Here is a 17,593-nt window from a genome sequence, read left to right on the forward strand (position 1 = left end):
CACAGTAGGACACACTGAGGGATTACTGGAGCACTCTGGTAATCTGGAGCCATGGAACCGCTGTAACAGAGCCTGTGGTGGGACAATGGAGCACTGTGATATAATAGTGGGGTACTGGTTTTAGAGCCAACTTCTCTTGCCCTGAGGAACACAGCAGATCATTGATTTAGGATAGTGGAGCATTTTGATGACATATCAGAGCACTGAACCTATGATATGATAGCACACTGAACCTCTGCTTTGGTATAATGGAGCTACATGATGGGCCAATGGAGCACTGTCCTGGGACAGGGGAGCACTGTCAGTAGACAATGGAGCGCTGTGGGAAGGTAAGAGAACACTGTGACGGATGAGATAATGGAGTACTCTGAGGGAATGATAAATCACTGTGATCACAGTGTAGCACTGTGGGGCACTATGATTTGACAGTGGAGCATTGTGGGACAGAGAAATATTGTGAGGAGACAATGAAATACTTTAATAGGATCCTAAAGCACAGTCCTATTTCTGGGTTTCTGCCCTCAAAAGATAAAAATGAGGCCTAGCCTGGCTAGATGACTAAGTGGGTAGAAGTACTTGGTATACAATCTGAAGACTTGAGTTTGATCCCTAGAAGCCAAGTAAAAAGGCTGGATGTGGTGGCTCATATCTGTAAACTTGGCATTCCTAAGGCAGGAAGGGAGGTGGAGCCAGAAGGAACAGGAAGCCTGGGGCTGGCTGCTCTGGAGTAAGCAGTTCAGTCCCAGAGAAAAGGGACCTTGACTCAGAAAAGGTAGAAGGAGAGAAACAATTCCTGAAAGTTGTTCTTTGACTTGTTCACATACACTCTGGCATCTACAAACTCCCCTACTAATGAAAATCAAAAGAAAATGATGTCTCTATAAACAGGTACATGGAATATCACATTATTTTTATTCATAACAGCACATCTTACTATTGAGGGACATCATAAAATCTGCAATACCTTAAAAGTCTAATCACTAGTGAAGAAAGCAAGAAAACTAAATGCTGTAATTCCATACATTGCAGGCTACCAATGAGGCAACAGAAGGGAAAAAATGACTTACGTAACACACTGAATTATACTAAGAGCCTTACAGTACATGAAAAACAAACCTCGAGGCTTCATACTTTGCTCTGGAAAGTGAGAAAACTTAGTGACGGGAGCTAACACGCAGCAGCCATGCTTGGGCTGCAGGGACCTTTCTGGTGCAGTAGGAAGAACCTCTAGAGTACACTGGTGTGTAGTGTAAAACTTGATAAACCTTACCCACCTACGAACTTTTAAAATTTATTTATTTTTCTTTTATGTGTGTGAGTTTTTTGCCAGCATGTATGTCTGTGCATGTATAAATGTAGTGTCCAGAGAGGCCAGAAGAGGGAGGAGGGTTCCCTGGAACTGGAGTTACAGATAGTTGTGAGCAAAAATGTGGGTGCAGGGAATTGAGGCCATGGCCTCTGGAACAACAGGCTCTGATCCATCTTTCTAGGATCTATCTATCTATCTATCTATCTATCTATCTATCTATCTATCTATCTATCTATTAAGCATACATTTCATGTTGTATAAGGTATAAGTTAACAATTTACACTTAAAAATCTATATTTATATCTATACATGTCTCAGAACTGTGGGCTGGAGGGATGACTCAGTGCTTAGGATCATTAGTAAGTGATCTTACAAAGGACCCATATTCGACTCCTGGAGCCTATGCTGGGCAGCTCACAACTGTCTGTACCGCTACTTCCAGGGGACTGGATGCCTTATGGCCTCTGGGGCACATGCATGGACATGGTTCACAAGAACACGTGCAGACACACATTAAAACACATAAAGAACCTTTTAGATGTGCTCTTCCCACAAAAGCCAAGTGTGGTGTTGTACACCCTTACTCCCAGCACTGGGGAGGCAGTAGTGGGTCTCTGTGAGCTCCACACCACCCTGTTCTATATAGTGAATATTCCAGGTCAGTATAGGCACCGTAGTGAGACCCTGTCTCAAAACAATCCACACAACAAATAAACCAAAACAACCAACCAACCAAAAAAAAAAAAAAAAATCACTAACAATCTCAGGATTGAGAAGAATCACACTCAGTATTAAATACTGCCACACTTGTCAAAACAGTAACATACAATAAACTTATTGGATAGTCACGCAGATTCAAGAACTCCCAAAACTACTTAAATTTTATGTGAACGTGAGTGTATGTAACTCTTTAAACTCCATAATGCAAAAGAAGATTGTCTCAACCTTTAAAAGGTTTACTTGCAGGAATCATAAAGAGAAACCATGCCAAAAGCTAATAAAGAGAACCATCTGTACATCCCTTAAATAAGGTATATATGTGAAACTATATAAGGTAGTGGTTTCTTCCCACTGCAATCTGTTTTCCATACACTTTGGTTTTCCCCTAATAATTTAAAAAGGCAGTGACATGTTGTAGCATATTAGTAACCTACTGGACTAATTAAAACACATTGAAAACTCGGTATGATGACAAATACGTAAAGGCCCAACAGGGGTACCTTGGCAATTGCAGTCTGTTTGAACATGCGCATTATCAACCCCATAACCGTCTCCATGGCACCTGAATTTGGAGCTCTCATTAATTTCTGCCATTCTTCAAAGCTGGCATTCAGTTCCTATGTGGGAAGGATTACCATTGTTTAAGAATACAGCATCAAGAACAGAACAATTAATCCAATCATGAATCAGGTCCTACTTCCCCCTTCTCTGTAGCAAAAGCTATAAAAAGAAAACTCCCATAGATACCAAAGCGCACATTTAAAACCACAGCACAGAGGCTGGTCACATGTCTGTGCTAATGACAAAAGACTGTGACAAGCTATGTCACACCGTGAGTCAGACAATTGAAGCTTCCTCTTGAAAAAAGTGCATAAAATGAAAAAAAAAAAAAAAACTCTGAACATATCAGAATACAAGATTGTGAAATTTTATTTTGTAATGAGATATATTATTTAAACAAGCATAAGGGTGAGAGAAATATTAGTTACATGAGATGTAATATGGTCATAAATTATTTCATTTTTTCTCTCCAATGTTAACACATCAGATAAAGAAAATAAGTTCATTCTTATTTAAGAAATGCTGTAGCACCCAATGATTATAAGACACTTATTTTACTTCTAGGATTTAACAATGCAAACTTCTTGTCCACTCATCCATGTCCAGATCAAAGTTTCAGAGACTGTACAGGTACTATATGTAAATATAGATAAGGTCAAGGAAAATAAACATTTGGCTTTCAGATGTGTTAAATTTTACAGCCTGCAAAATTATCAAAGGATTTGGGATTTCAAGAACAGAGCTACATTTAGGTTATTCTATACTAAAAGCCATTTATACTTGAAAAAAATCTTCATGTGTATATGTGTATGTGTACATGCATGCATGCATTCATGCGCTCTACAGCACATGTGTGTGAGGGGTGTCAAGGATAACCTAGGCTGTTGGTCCCACCTCCCCCCGTGTTTGAGACAGGGTCTCCTATTGTCCCCTCCTATGGCCTGAAAGCTTCAGGGGTTCTCACGTCTCTGCTCCCATCTCATTTCAGCAGCACTGAGATTACAGATGCACACACTATGGGACCAGTTTTATTTGGGTTTTGACATGCTCAAGTCAATTCTCACACTTGCATGGCAAGTATTTCATCAACGAGGCCACTGACCCAGCCCCAGCTTCACACAGACATAGACACACATACCCCTGTGGATTTACATTATAGATACCATGAATCCTTCATACTAAATAGTTGATCTTCCTATATTCATCATAAACTTTATGAATCACTGGGAGCTGTATCTGTTCACAGATTTGATAATTAAAATCGTCTTGTGCTTTTCCTGAGATGATATAAAACTGATAGTCGTAAGCCTTTCCCCTAAAGATAGGCTCTCACCTTGACAGCTGCTGGTGGAAGGTCAAAGGGAATGCGCTGTCTGACTTTCGGGGGCAGCTGGCTTAAAACTTCACTCTTTAGTCTTCTGATCATTATGTCATTTAGGAGCTGGTGAAGCTCACTAAGGTTTGATGCCCCTCTACAGTCCCACTGACGCCTTTTGCCAAAGTATCTGTTAAGACAAAAAAACCACAAACAGCAAAGCTAGAGCTAAATGTTACAGTAGGAAATCCGTGTATGCAGTATGTCCTTCCTGTTAATAAGAGGAGCAAAAGGACGCCCTTTACTGTCGTTTCTGAATGAAAATTAGTTTCAGAAAGCCACTCCAAGGGGCCAGAGAGCTGGTTCAGTGGTTAAGAGGCCACACTGCTCTTGCTGTGGACCTCAAGTTTGGATGCTAATTCACATTTGTAACTCACATTCCAGAAGATCTGACTGCCTTTGAAGGAACACCCCCACACACACACACACACACTTTAAAAAAAATTTAAAGGAAAAAAAAAAAAAAACCTACCCAAAGCAGTGAATGTTGATTCACAATTGCAATCTTGCAACCCCACTACTCAAGGGACTAAGGCAGGGGAATCACTAGGCAGGCATTCTACCACTGAGACACAGCCCAGCCTGATAAGTTTCCATGCCATTGAAATATTGTTTCCTTTAATGCTCATATACTCATACTTATCTTAAAGATCTTTATACATATTAAACAGGGAAATACGGTGGCAGTGGCACATGCCTTTAGTCCCAGCACTTGGAGAGTGATTCTCTGATTGTAGACCAGCCTAGTCGACAGAAAAGGTTCCAGGACAGCCAGAGCTACACAGAAAAACTGTGGCTTAACAAAACAAAACAAAACAAAACTGGGAAAATGCTTGCCAATAATTGATTCTGTCACATATTTTTCCATTCATCACACTAAGTACATCTGACCACATCATTAACAAAAGGAACCTAAGACTCGAAACTGCCAACGTAGAAAGAAGTTAGAAGGGCTCTTTAATTTTGTTCTTAGAATGAAATATATGAATTAAAATGGACTCAGCATACTATCTGATCCCAGGACCGGTTCTGTAGGTGTAGCTAGCTGGATGTTCGCTGATAAGACTCAGTCAGGTGCAGGTACAGGTCTTATCTGCCTCCTGTAAAGGACCAATGTACGTGTTTCAGAAGGGCAGATGTCTGAGAACCTTTGTTTTGTTTGTGACTCTAGGGATTGAACACAGGGCCTCGCACATGCTAGGCAAGTCTGTCCTCAGCCTGAAGTTTGAGCCATCTACCATCAGAATGCACAGCACAGAGTTAAGTGTTATTAGGAGGCTTCTCTACTCTTCCTGGAGACTATGTACCACAGAAAGAAGCACGAGCTATTGCTTCCTGGGTCTTTTACCTCAGGCTACTGTAAGCCCTATGCTTGGCACACTGAAGCGTGGATCACCAGAACTGGTCCTCACTGCAGTCTCCCTCTGCTGCCCCTCCTCTCAGCAGACACTCAGAAGCCAGAGGTGGCACTTGCTCTGAAGAACACTGGAGGCTTGGAGGTAGAGTGGGGTGGACCAGGAGGAGTCACGGCAAGGAAAGGGGTGAATATGATCAAAATACATTGTAGATACGCAAAATTCTCAGAGACCTTAATAGTCCACTAAAGAGCATGGGGCTGGGAGTGGTCACACTCCTGTAGCCAATAGCACCACTTAGGAAGTAAAGGCAGTTTGACACCAGCTGGGTCTATGTCAGGAGTTTCAGGCAGGTAAGGGCTGGAAACGGAGACCCTGCCTTAAAAACAAAAAGTATTCTTAATCTGAGATTTGGGAAGAGAGGGGAAATGACGAACAGGGGACACCACCCATCAACACCTGGCTATTTGCCATTTGATAGTCATTACATATAACTTTGGTAAAATCCCGTTCATTTGGGAGGGAGGCATATGGTACTTGTGTGGATGTCAGTTCTCTCTCACACAATGTGGGTTCCTTACCTGCTTAGCCATTGCACCAGCCCAACTATTCTATTTTTCAAAACAGCCCCATTGAAACACAATTTATATTCCCATACAATACACTCTAAATAAATGAGTTTGAGGGCAGCCTGGGCTACATACACCACTTCAAATTAAAAAAAAGAGGAAGAAAACAGAAAGAACTCAAAAAGGAAAAAAAGAGGGAGGAAGGAAGAAAAAAAGAAAAAGAACTCACTCATACCCTAAGCAAACACTACTTAACTAACTTTTTTTTTTTTTTGAGATGGGCTCTCTACAGAGTCCTGCCTATCCTGGGCTTAAGAGTCCTTGTCCACTTTCTGTCCCTGTCCAGTTGCCTGCTGAATCTTATTTTGAGTGGAACTACACTTCATGCTCCTTTAGGGCTTCCTTCAGTAAACACTGGTTTTAAAATCCCTTTGGGCAGCAGCATTCGCATATCTTTCACCCCTTTTAGTGGCTGAATAAAATTCCACTGTACAATCAGACCACAAGTGTCTTGAGCCATTTTCCCACCGAAGGACATCTGGTTTGTTCCCAAGTTCTGTGTTTTACAGGTAAAGCTGCTTTAAGCACCCAGGAAGAGTCTGTGCAAGTCACACGCCTCCACTTCTCTTGGGTGTATGCTAGGCACAGAATGACTGAAACAGTAGCTTTGTACAATTCCTGAAGGAATGACTAGGCTTCGAAAGCAATTTACACAGCTATCAACAGTGTAGGAAGGAAGCCAGGGTCATACCACATGAAAGATCCAGCAGTGGTATACACAGTTACAATTTCTCCACATCCTGTCTGTCCTCGTCATCTGATCTTGTGTGTCTTGCCAAGTATAGAGTGTCTCTCTTATGGTTTTGAATTGTACTCTCTGGTGACTGATAGAAAGCATATTAATATATGTTTGGTGGTAATTATATATCATTTACTGAGGAATGTCTATTCAAATCACTTGCCCATTTCAATTGAGTTGGCTTTAGCACTGAGTTCTAAGAGCTATCCACATTTAAACACATAGCATCTATCAAGTAAACAATTTGCAAATATTTTTCCCACTCTGTGGGTAATCTTCTAAAGGTACCAAGGCTGTTCTCAAACTTGCAATCCTCCTGCCTCAGCCACCTAAGCACAGGGACTTATACCAGATGGAACCTCGGGATCAAAGTCAGGCTTTCAGGCTTGGCAGCAAATACCTTCACCATGTGAGTCATCTTGCCAGCCCTGGATATTTGTTCTTCAATAACTACCATATTGTCATGATTCATTAGTACAACAGAGCATTCTAGCCAATTTTTCTTTTTAATGTTTAGGTTATTTTGGGTCTCTTAAAATTCCATACAAAATGAAGCCTGATACGGTGCTACACATCTTTAATCCCCTCACTCAGGAGGCGGAGGCAGGCAGATCTCTAAGTTTGAGGTCATCCTGGTCTACAGAGCAAGTTACAGGACAGTAAGAGTAATATGGAGAAACCCTGTCTCAATAAAATAAGACAAGACAAAACAAACAAAAATCCATATAAAATCGACTTGTAAAAAGACATTGGTCCCAGTGCTGAGGAGGGAGAGGCAGGATTACTGCAATTGTGAGGCCACTACTCTACGTAGTGAGTTTCAGCCTAGTCAGGCGGACACAAACTTTATCTCAAAAACTAAAACAAAGTAAAAGAAATGAGGCAATGGAGTCTGCAGGGCATGGTAACTGACTAGATATTGGCATTAAGTTATAAACTTTTGGACATTTTTATTTTTAATTATCTATTTATCTACTTATTTGTGTGTGTGTGTGTGTGTGTGTGTGTGTGTGTGTGTGTATGCGCTAATCTCTGCAGGCCATGCAGACGCAGAACTGGGCTTATAGCTGTTGCAGAGGTTCTTAGTGTACATGAAGAATTGTCTTTGTAGCATTCACAGGCTGCTTCTGGCCCGGCACGGGAGCAAGGGACCACATATACATTTTGTTGCAGATGCTATCCCCTGCCCCACACGGTCCTCTCTTTCCCTGCCTCCCTCTTTCCTTGTGATTTTTTTTTTTTTTTTTTTAACCTTTTAAAGGACAGGGACTCCTGTAGCCCAGGGTGACCTCAAGTTCAGTATGTTTGTACCCAGGACGACCTGTCAGTTGTTCAGACTACAGAAGTACCTCAATCAAACCTGATTTCAGAAATAACTTTTTGACTAGCACATGACATTTAGCTACTGTTTTCTAGATTTCATATATATATGAAATTTAGAAAAGTTATATGTATAACTCTTTACTTATGCTTTATGAAATTCACATCATACACCCCAACATCACTCATCCCCCTGTTCCTTTGTATCTGTTCTCTGCTCTTGCAATCTCCTCCCTGTGCCCTTCCCAATAATAAAAATTAAAAAAATAAAAGTAAAACAAAAGAACAGCAGCAGCAACAAATCTCAGTGTCCCGCAGTATACCCTTTTGTCCGCATATTACTTGTAAATGTTCATTGCAATGAGTCATCGGCCCGGTTTGAGGGCTCTGGCTTCTGTCACACTATCAATACTGGATCCTTACTGGGACTCCTCACAATATCCTGTTGTTGCCCTGTGTTGTGGAGAGCCTGTGGCTATGGTTCTGGAGGACCATCCCCTTCACACACTCCAGCAGTTCACAGACAGGGTAGATGTTGGGGTGAGTCAACTCAAAACCCTGGATCTGGGCCTGGGTGGGAGCTGAGTTGTTCAGTCTGTCAGCTCTCCTGCACTCACACCACCAGGGCCAGCTCTCGAGCACTGCCCAGGCTAGCTCATCCAAAACCACAGAAGGCAGAGCTCAGGGCTGGCTCACCTACACCCAGGCTACCAGAGCCATAGTTTAAAAGAATATTTTTATTAAAGCAATACATACACACAACTTCAAAAACTAAATGAAAAGACTTCACACAATGTGGTAGCTTTGATGTATGTTCTTGGCTTCAAAATCAGGCTGGATGAAACATAAAGAGAAAACAAAAGTTTGCATTTGGGGCTAAGACAAGACAAATATCTCTGCAGCCCAGAAACATAAGAAAAGTGTAAAGCAGGCAAGGCTGAAGTAATAAATCTAATCATAGGAGATGAGGGCTAAGAGCTTAGGATTGGAGCAATGAAGTGTTGTTGTATAAGTTTATTACACAGTGAATTTCTAGAAATTGTAAGTGATCCTCACTAAAAGGGATATCGTACATTTTGTTGAAACTCAACTCAGAATACTTTGTCAGTGTGGAAAACCATGCTGCTGTCCTCAAAAGCACTCTGATGGCTAAGCTGTGATACACATAACCGTAATTTTATTAACAACCATTTGAACACAGCTGTAGAATACTGGCTACCATCTGAACACAGGTGTAGAGTGTTGGTCACAATCTTAATAGAGCTGTAGAATACTGGCTACCATCTTCACACAGCTGTGGAGTGCTGGCTACCATGTGAACACAGCTGTAATATATTACTTCCATATAAACAGCAATATTCACAATTCTAAACACACCACATTTTCATCAATTTTATGATTTATATTTCTCTAATTTTATATCTGTGGAAATTACAGATGTGTAACAGTTTAACTTTGGTGGCATATAAAATAATAGTGCATAATATCACAATTGATGAAGTTTTAGATTTCATATAACCATAAATGTAAACTTCTTTATTACACTCATTTTAAATTGTGTTCTAATGCAGTCTTTTCCTATTCACATATTGATGCTGAGGAGCATGTTATAGTTTCCTTAAACTTCTTTTCTCTCTGCATTATGGTGGATTCTTTATTTGAAATTACATATGGATATATGTGGCTATCCCTATGAATTTCCTTCCAGTGGAACAAGGGGGTATTAGATATTGATTATGATAAGTAGGCATTAGGACAACAGGGCTGAGAAATACCGCTCACCCTACAACATAAGGCTTTCTTTACTTACAGCTACTGTGCAGTAGGGTTGAGTAAGGACCATCTAAGGATGTCTGCATTTATGGAAAACATGGAATTGGTAATCAGTCCCAGGACAGAGCCCAGGTCCAGGTGGACTAACTCTTCTGCCCTACCAAACACTTCAGGAAGAGGCTTTCCTAGCTGTCAGGAAGACAGCTCAGTCAAGTGCTTGCTGTATAAGCATGTGGACTGGGCTTTGGTCCTCAGGACTCGCTGTTACAATTCTACATACAGCGTTTCCTTTGGTGACACAACGACAAAAGGCTAATTCCCTTAACCTGTGTCCTTTACATATGGACTTATTCCCCTAAGGTCTTCTCTCAAATTCCAATAAGCTTTGTGAGCTGGAACATTCCCACTTGTCTCTATCAGTTGCAACCCTGACATAATGTAAATACAGCAGGCAATCAATAATGCAAGGCATTAGTGGAGCTGAATGTGAAATTCTCTCATTGCTCTGGTTACCCTTTCTCAGATACGTTACATTTTTATTTGTTAAAATACTCAAGGAACAAGGATGACAGCAACAGACACGCTAACGTGGAAGGAGGAAAGCTCCGGGCTTCAACCCTAGACAAAGAACTGCAGGCAACTAAGGATGCTGAGACTGGGGACGTGGTCGTCCCAGGGAAGAGCACACCGTCCAGTAGCAGGTGGCCAGCCATGAACACACACACAGTGACATCACACGGGCTGAGGGGGTTCTGCTCACATTCAGGAATCCACACCAGCACAAACTAAAGAAAAAGAGCCACGAGTTTGAGGGGTGGTGGTGGGAGGTGGGAGGTAGTGGAGGGAGAAAGGGGAGGGAAGAAATGATGTAATTATAAACTCAAAAAAATAATAAAATTAAAAATGCTTTTTCCTTTTCTGTTTTTTGTTTGTTTGTTTGTTTGTTTGTTTTTGTTTTGTTGACACAGAGTTTCTCAGTGTATCCTTGGCTATCCTAGAGCTTATCGTGTAGACCAGGCTAGCCTCAAACTTACGGAGAACCACCTGCTCCTGTCTCCTGAGTACTGAGATTAAAGATGTGTCCCACCACTGACCAGTGGGGACAATGCTTCTTGAGAGATGACTTTTAATTCCGATCTATCCTTGCTCTTCTTGTCCTATGAGCCTCTAAAGTCTACTCCCAGCACCCCACTTTCACAGTCTTAATCTTGTCCGAACCAGCTCTACCTGGAACACTAAAAACTTCTGCGCTCGGAGGCTGAGAGATGGCTCAATACTGAACAGAGCTTTCCGCTCTTGCAGATGACATGAGTTCACTTCCTACCTGTGTCAATCACCTGTAACTGTTGTAACTACAGTTCCAGGGAATCACTGTCTCTGTCCTCCAAAGGGATCAGGACTCAAGTGCACAACATCTTCTCCCCAACATATACATAAGATAATTCAAGTAAAACTACGTTTTAGAAAATGGTTCCCCTTCTGCTCCAGCCACGTGGCTGCCTTCTTCACTACTATCTGCCAAGATGATGCTGGACCCTGCAGGACATCATCTCAGACGTGCTGTACAAGATGTTCTGATCCTAACAATGAGAGGAAGGACAGAGAGAGGTGTTCTCAACAAGTTGAAGATCTTACTAAACGTTGCAAGGATGCCACAATCCTGTTAGTAAAATGTCAGAAAAAAAAAAAAAAAGATGTTCCTCCTATGGGGTTGCAAACACCTTCAGCTCCTTGGGTACTTTCTCTAGCTCCTTCATTGGGGACCCTGTGTTCTATGCAATGGATGGCTGTGAGCATCTACTTCTGTATTTGTCAGGCACTGGCAGAGCCTCTCAGGAGAGAGCTTTATCAGGCTCCTGTCAGCAAGCTCTTCCTGGCATCTGCAATAGTGTCTGGGTTTGGTGGTTGATTATGGGATGGATCCCCAGGTGGGACAGTCTGTGGATGATCATTCCTGCAGTCTTAGCTCCACACTTGGTCTCTGTAACTCCTTCCATGGGTACTTTGTTCCCCCTTCTGAGAAGGACTGAAGCATCCATATTTCAGTCTTCCTTCTTCTTGAGTTTCATGTGTTTTGCAAATTCTATCTTGGGTATTCTGAGCTTCTGGGCTAATATCATGTGTGTTCTTTTGTGATTGGGCTACTTCACTTAGGATGATATGCTAACATTGAAACAATGTCTAACTGCTCACAATAATAATTCAGCCTTTTATGAAAGAATACAGACTGGAATATCTTAAGGAAAGGGAAGAAAAATGGGAAATCCTACTGAGCAAAGGCTCCAGAAGCTTCCAACAAACATGTAGGCAAGTATTTAGGTGAGGCAGAAACCTCTGTATGTACAGAAACCATTTATAATGCCAACCACCGACTGGAAGTAATAGACAGAAACAATGTTTACTTTATCCTCGTTGTGAAAATACTGATATTTTAGGAAATAAAAGTCTTTATTTCAGCGTTCTGATTTATTAAATACAGGATAGGAGGAGAAACTAAAATAATAATAATTCCGGTTTCTGCTCATTCTTTTATGGCACCTGTTCATCCACCCCATTCTCTACCCTTCTCACTACAGTGCTCCAGGCAAGTGGTGCCTGTTTTCTTTGTCCATATCCTGATCCCCTTCCTCTTCTCACACATTCCTTGCCCACACTGATTTCTGAGTCTTTCCAGGATAACTAAACCTCCTTGTCTTTCAGGCCCCAGATCTATCTAAGTTGATACAAAGCTCCCAATATAAGTTAGATCTGAGTCTAGGCAAACCTCTGGGATATACCACACTGCTGTGGAAATACACCACTGAGAACATTGGCTCCACTACTAATCTGTTTATGATCACAAATGGCTACTCGACATCGCTAGTAAGCCTGTGGTACTCATCTCACCATCTTAGTGCCTATCCTGCAGAAATTTAGATCACAGCAACTTTCAAATTCTTAACCCCCTGTTTCTTCATTTCTTTGAACACAATAAACTGCCTCTCATAAAAAAAAAAATGTCCTGAGATGCAAACCCTGTCACTCTAGAACCTATGGTACAGGTCCAATAATAGGCCACTTCTCGATGCAAACTCCCTCACTGAAACCATACTACAATCTCAATAATACACCACACAACTATAAAAAAATAGTTATTTATGTACTATAACAAATATTTATGTAGAAAAATGGTCGATATTATAAGGGACAAAAATGTTAATTCTTTAATAACAATAATCTCTTTTTCAAAAAATATGAATGTGTTTACTCTTCTATTCGTTTTGGACCATATAAAAATATAGCCTTAAAAACAAGGAAACTTGTAAATCTGACCACACATGACCATGCCACACTTTGTAACTTTAAAATGCAGAGGCTGAATAAAGAGGTGGAGAACATTGGTGAATGGGTACAGAGGTTTAGATTAGGGTGACGAAATGTGCTAGAAATGAAAAGCTTTGTTTTACAACAATATGAATGTATCTAAAGATACCAAATTATATACTTAAAATGGAAAATAGTACATTTTCTTACGTATTTCTATTGCAAACCAATGCCTGCAGAAGACACAGAGAAGGGAAGACACCCACAATGTCTTCCTATTACATTCTGATGAACAAGACTGTAATTTGACTCCTACCTAGCCCTATCTTTATCTAACTCCTGACTAACTGTTTTTGTCTAGAGACCTCAGTTTAGCTCAGAATATTCAGCTGAATATTTAGTTCCTCAAGGGCACAGTGGTCTCTCTTGTTCTGGTTTTAGCATATAGATTTCCCACTTTCCGAAAGGAAAGGAATCTATTTACTCACAGGATGCTTCCGAGCTATCTTGACTGGTTCACACTGGTATACCTGGCCATCACGCCTTTCCCTTCCTCTTGCCACCCTCCCATGACATTCATCTATAATTACCTGGTTAGTGCCAGACTTGACAATTCAGTGAAAGCTTGAATCATTTTGATCCCTAGAGCATGAAGGCTTATACATTTTGGCTGAATGTATGTCTGTGCAGCACAAGCGTGCCTACTGTCTGCAGAGGCCAGAGGAGGATGTTGAATCCTCTACAACTGAAGTCATAGATGGTCATTAATTGTCATGTAGGTGCCAGGAATCGAACCTAAGTCCTCTAGGAGAGCATCCAGGACTTTTAACCACTAAGCCATCTATCTAGCCTCCTAAAAATATTTTTGAATGAATGGATTAATTAAAAATCAAGCTAGAGGCAGTAGGTGGGATAAAATGACCTCATACACCAACTCTGTATAGGATGATTCAAAATCAGAAGTTTTTTCAAACACAAATACAGAATTTATATCACATCTGACTTAACTATTCCTCAAACATAGCTTGAATGTTCAGTATATTAACTATTCTTTTAAAGATTTACTTATTTATTATATTTAAGTACACTGTAGCTGTCTTCAGACACTCCAGAAAAGGGTGTCAGATCTCGTTACAGATGATTGTGAGCCACCATATGGTTGCTGGGATTTGAACTCATGACCTTCGGAAAAGCAGTTGGTGCTCTTACCCGCTGAGTCATCTCACCAGACCGTATATTAATTATTTACTTCGGAACTGAGCCATGTGCTCACGGAATAGACAGCCCTGTATTTAGCCAGAGGAAGAACAGTAAATGACACAGTGCTGGAGAACATATGGAGGTGAACAGGACCCTGATTATGCTGATAATGGACATAACACCTTGAGTATATAATATCAAGTAGCATTTCACCGTCTCAAGAAAATTTAGACAACTAATTCTCCTTAGTAGAACTGGCATAGAATTTGATGTGTTCCCACACCGAAAACTGAACCCAGGGCCATGTACATAAGTGTTGTGGATGGGCCTGGTGCTGTTCTTGTGAACCAATCCCCTAATGAATAAAGAAGCCAATTGCTGGGCGAATAGGTGGGACTTCTGGGTTGCACGAAGGAAGAGAAGGAGGAGGAGACAGGTAGGTCTTTTGGAACGGGGATAGCACAGGGTAAGATGTAGCTGCTAGAGTTTCACTGGAGGAATCAGATTAAATAGGGCTTACAAGAGAGGGTTTTAGTTGTTGTGCCCAGCAATTGAGTTACCAGTGTTTCTGAGCTAAGTTTGTGTGGTGTTTTTCTTCTTGCAGCGATTTGACTGGGTTCCAGAGAGAAGGTACAGCAGTAGGGTGCGTAGTTGCCTGATGTGTGCCACAAAGGCCATAGGGTGGAGGATTTGAAGCGCTGGCGTGGTAGCGACGACCCACCAGTGGAAACCAAGTGATCTGGGTGAGATGTTTCAGAACCTTCCGGGCCAGAGAGTCTCCACCAGGTAAGAACAGGCCGGCCAGTTCCCTGGGGCTGAGAGTAGCAGGGCATAGTGCGGGAACCTGTCAGTTCATTATTTTAAATATTTCCCACAACACATAAGACGCAAGTACAATTTCCCCAGATCTTCTTGGGACACTTTTAAATTGTAAGCACAATGTAAGAGAGGACAGATATGTCTTCCCAAAACATATTTTTGTTTGCAGTTTGAGACAGTGTCTCACTATGTAGCTCTGGCTGGCCTAGACTTCATTGTGCAGACCAGAATAGCCTCAAACTCAAGAGATCCACCTGTTTCTGCTTTCCCAGTGCTGGTATTAAAGGCTTATGCTGTAACACCTGGCTCACCCTGAAGGACAGCTCCTGACAGACGATGCTTGGCTGGGTTATTCACAAGTCTTCCTTTTATAAGCACTGGAACATTTATTAAAGGTGCCACTTCTGAAGTCTCTTATGTTGCCAAGAAAAATGTGAAAAAATATAAAAGAAAATAGAATCTGGGGTAACGATTTAACCCCAGAAGGTGCACAAGGGTCTAAGTGGGCTCTATACCCTTCTCTCACTTAACCACTGTTGATCAATTTATTCACTGTGCTTCATTCTCCAGATCTTATTTGTATTTATAGCTACCTCTAAATAGAATTCACTAGAGTGACTACCATGTGGCATTCTGAGCAAGGGTACTCTGGTTGAGTAATCTCTTTTCTCTGTGCCTCTCAAATCAAAATGGGTCTGTGGTGTTTGGTTACTTAGTCCCTAAGATTGTTCTTCAGATTCCATCTGCATTAGCATGCTCCTTTAGGCCATTACTCGGGAATTTAATAAACTTTTTAAAGACAAAATGACATCTTGATCGAGCACTTCACTTAACTTTATTTTGAATGCAGCATGACATTTTAAATATAAAATATGGGTCTAGGATAGAATAACGATCCATAATTTGCATTCTCTAAAATTATAGTGTGAAAATGACACCTTTCCAGAATAAAAACACTGTGGAAGAAAATATAGCATCCCACAGCCTAACTTAAAATGCCAGGAAATGCCTTGATCTGAATCAAAGCTTATGGAACCACAGTGCTTTCAAGGTAAAGAAATAAAGGATTAGAAAGACTTCAGAAATGGATGTAGAAGAAAACATCTTCAAAGGGCTGGAGATGGCACAGCCCTTACAAATACATAAGGTTCTTGCAGAGGACCTAAGTTTGACTACCAGAACCCATGCTGGATGGCTAACCCTCAGCTCCAGGAGATCTGACTCCCCTGGTCTCGCCGCCATGGCAACCTGCACTCACAAGTGCGTATACCTATTCACAGACATTCAGATGTCCACATAATTATAAAGAAAGAAAATGCCTTTGAGAAGCACAATGTTGATCTTAAAACGACTAGCAAGCAGGAAACTGAAGACAGCCTCCACCATCACACACTTCACAGAGATGAACTATTCCTCTTCGACACGCTATTTATACTCATAAGTGAGGTGCGCACTTCTCCTCTCACATGACAGGTATTAATCAAGAAACAGACTGTAGGACAGACACACAAATTAAACATCGAGCCTGAGATTTCAAAAACTCAGGTACAGTCTTGCTCTCTGCCTCCAGCTGGTGGATCAGGTGTAAGCTTTCAGCTACTGCTACAGCACATGCCTGCTGGCCTGCCTGCTGCTGACTTGTTCCCACCATGAGTCACTGTAAGCAAGTCCTTAATTAAATGTTGTCTTCCATAAGTTGCGATGGTAATGGTGCCTCTTCACAGCAACAGAACAGTAACTAAGACATCATCGTAACACCAAAACCTGCCTCATCTAAACCTGATACCCCACACAGTCAAATGAAAAGCAGGACAACATACCTCCATGCATATACTCAAGAATAGATACATTTTCTTTCAGCCTTGACATGGATGAAGGCAAGTCTAACCTCTAATAATTCACCTGCTTTACTTCCCAAGTGCTGGCATTGAAGGCACATGCCACCATGCCTAGGTATTTCTTTTACATTATACGTAGGTTATTCAGACTGGGTTTTACTTTAAGGAATTTTTCCATAGGTGCAACAAGTTTGAAAACCATGAGAATAGAGAATGGCTAACAGTGTTTAATGTTTAGAGTTTTAAATATGTCCAGATAAAGGTGGTTATGGAGAACGGTTATCTTACCTGATATGTGCATTGCAGTATCTTTTAGCATACTCAATCCAAGTTCCAAATTTTTGTGGGAAAAGAGCCTCAATCTGCATGAAAAGCTATAACAATACAAATATCCTCAATATATTACAATAGTCTCAAGTAAGTTATTATGATGATAAAAGAATTTAATAAAAACAGTAACAGGCATAAAAGTGAAAATACTTCTTCCTCAAGGACTTTGCTTCCTTTTTACATCCACACTATCTATTCTTCAGGGATAATAATTTTCTTTTTCTAAATATAACATACACACACACACACACACACACACACACACACATATATATATACACATACACTCACACTTTTAAAAAAAGATTTCTCACCAGGCATG

General features: G+C 41.0%; 1 protein-coding gene across 2 annotated transcripts in view; it reads right to left on the reverse strand.

Annotated features, from left to right (window-relative positions):
• Positions 1-17,593, reverse strand: part of Zranb3 (zinc finger RANBP2-type containing 3) — a 142,696-nt gene that overhangs the window by 58,516 nt on the left and 66,587 nt on the right. For both annotated transcript variants that reach the window (XM_021198241.2, XM_029539400.1), the window contains exons 6-8: positions 17,230-17,315; positions 3,924-4,095; positions 2,530-2,646 (exon numbers count right to left, since the gene is read on the reverse strand). In XM_021198241.2, coding sequence (XP_021053900.1) covers positions 2,530-2,646; positions 3,924-4,095; positions 17,230-17,315 — 375 coding nt within the window. The remainder of the gene's footprint in view (positions 1-2,529; positions 2,647-3,923; positions 4,096-17,229; positions 17,316-17,593) is intronic.

Source organism: Mus pahari, chromosome 5, assembly GCF_900095145.1.
Source record: "Mus pahari chromosome 5, PAHARI_EIJ_v1.1, whole genome shotgun sequence".
NCBI lineage: Eukaryota > Metazoa > Chordata > Mammalia > Rodentia > Muridae > Mus > Mus pahari.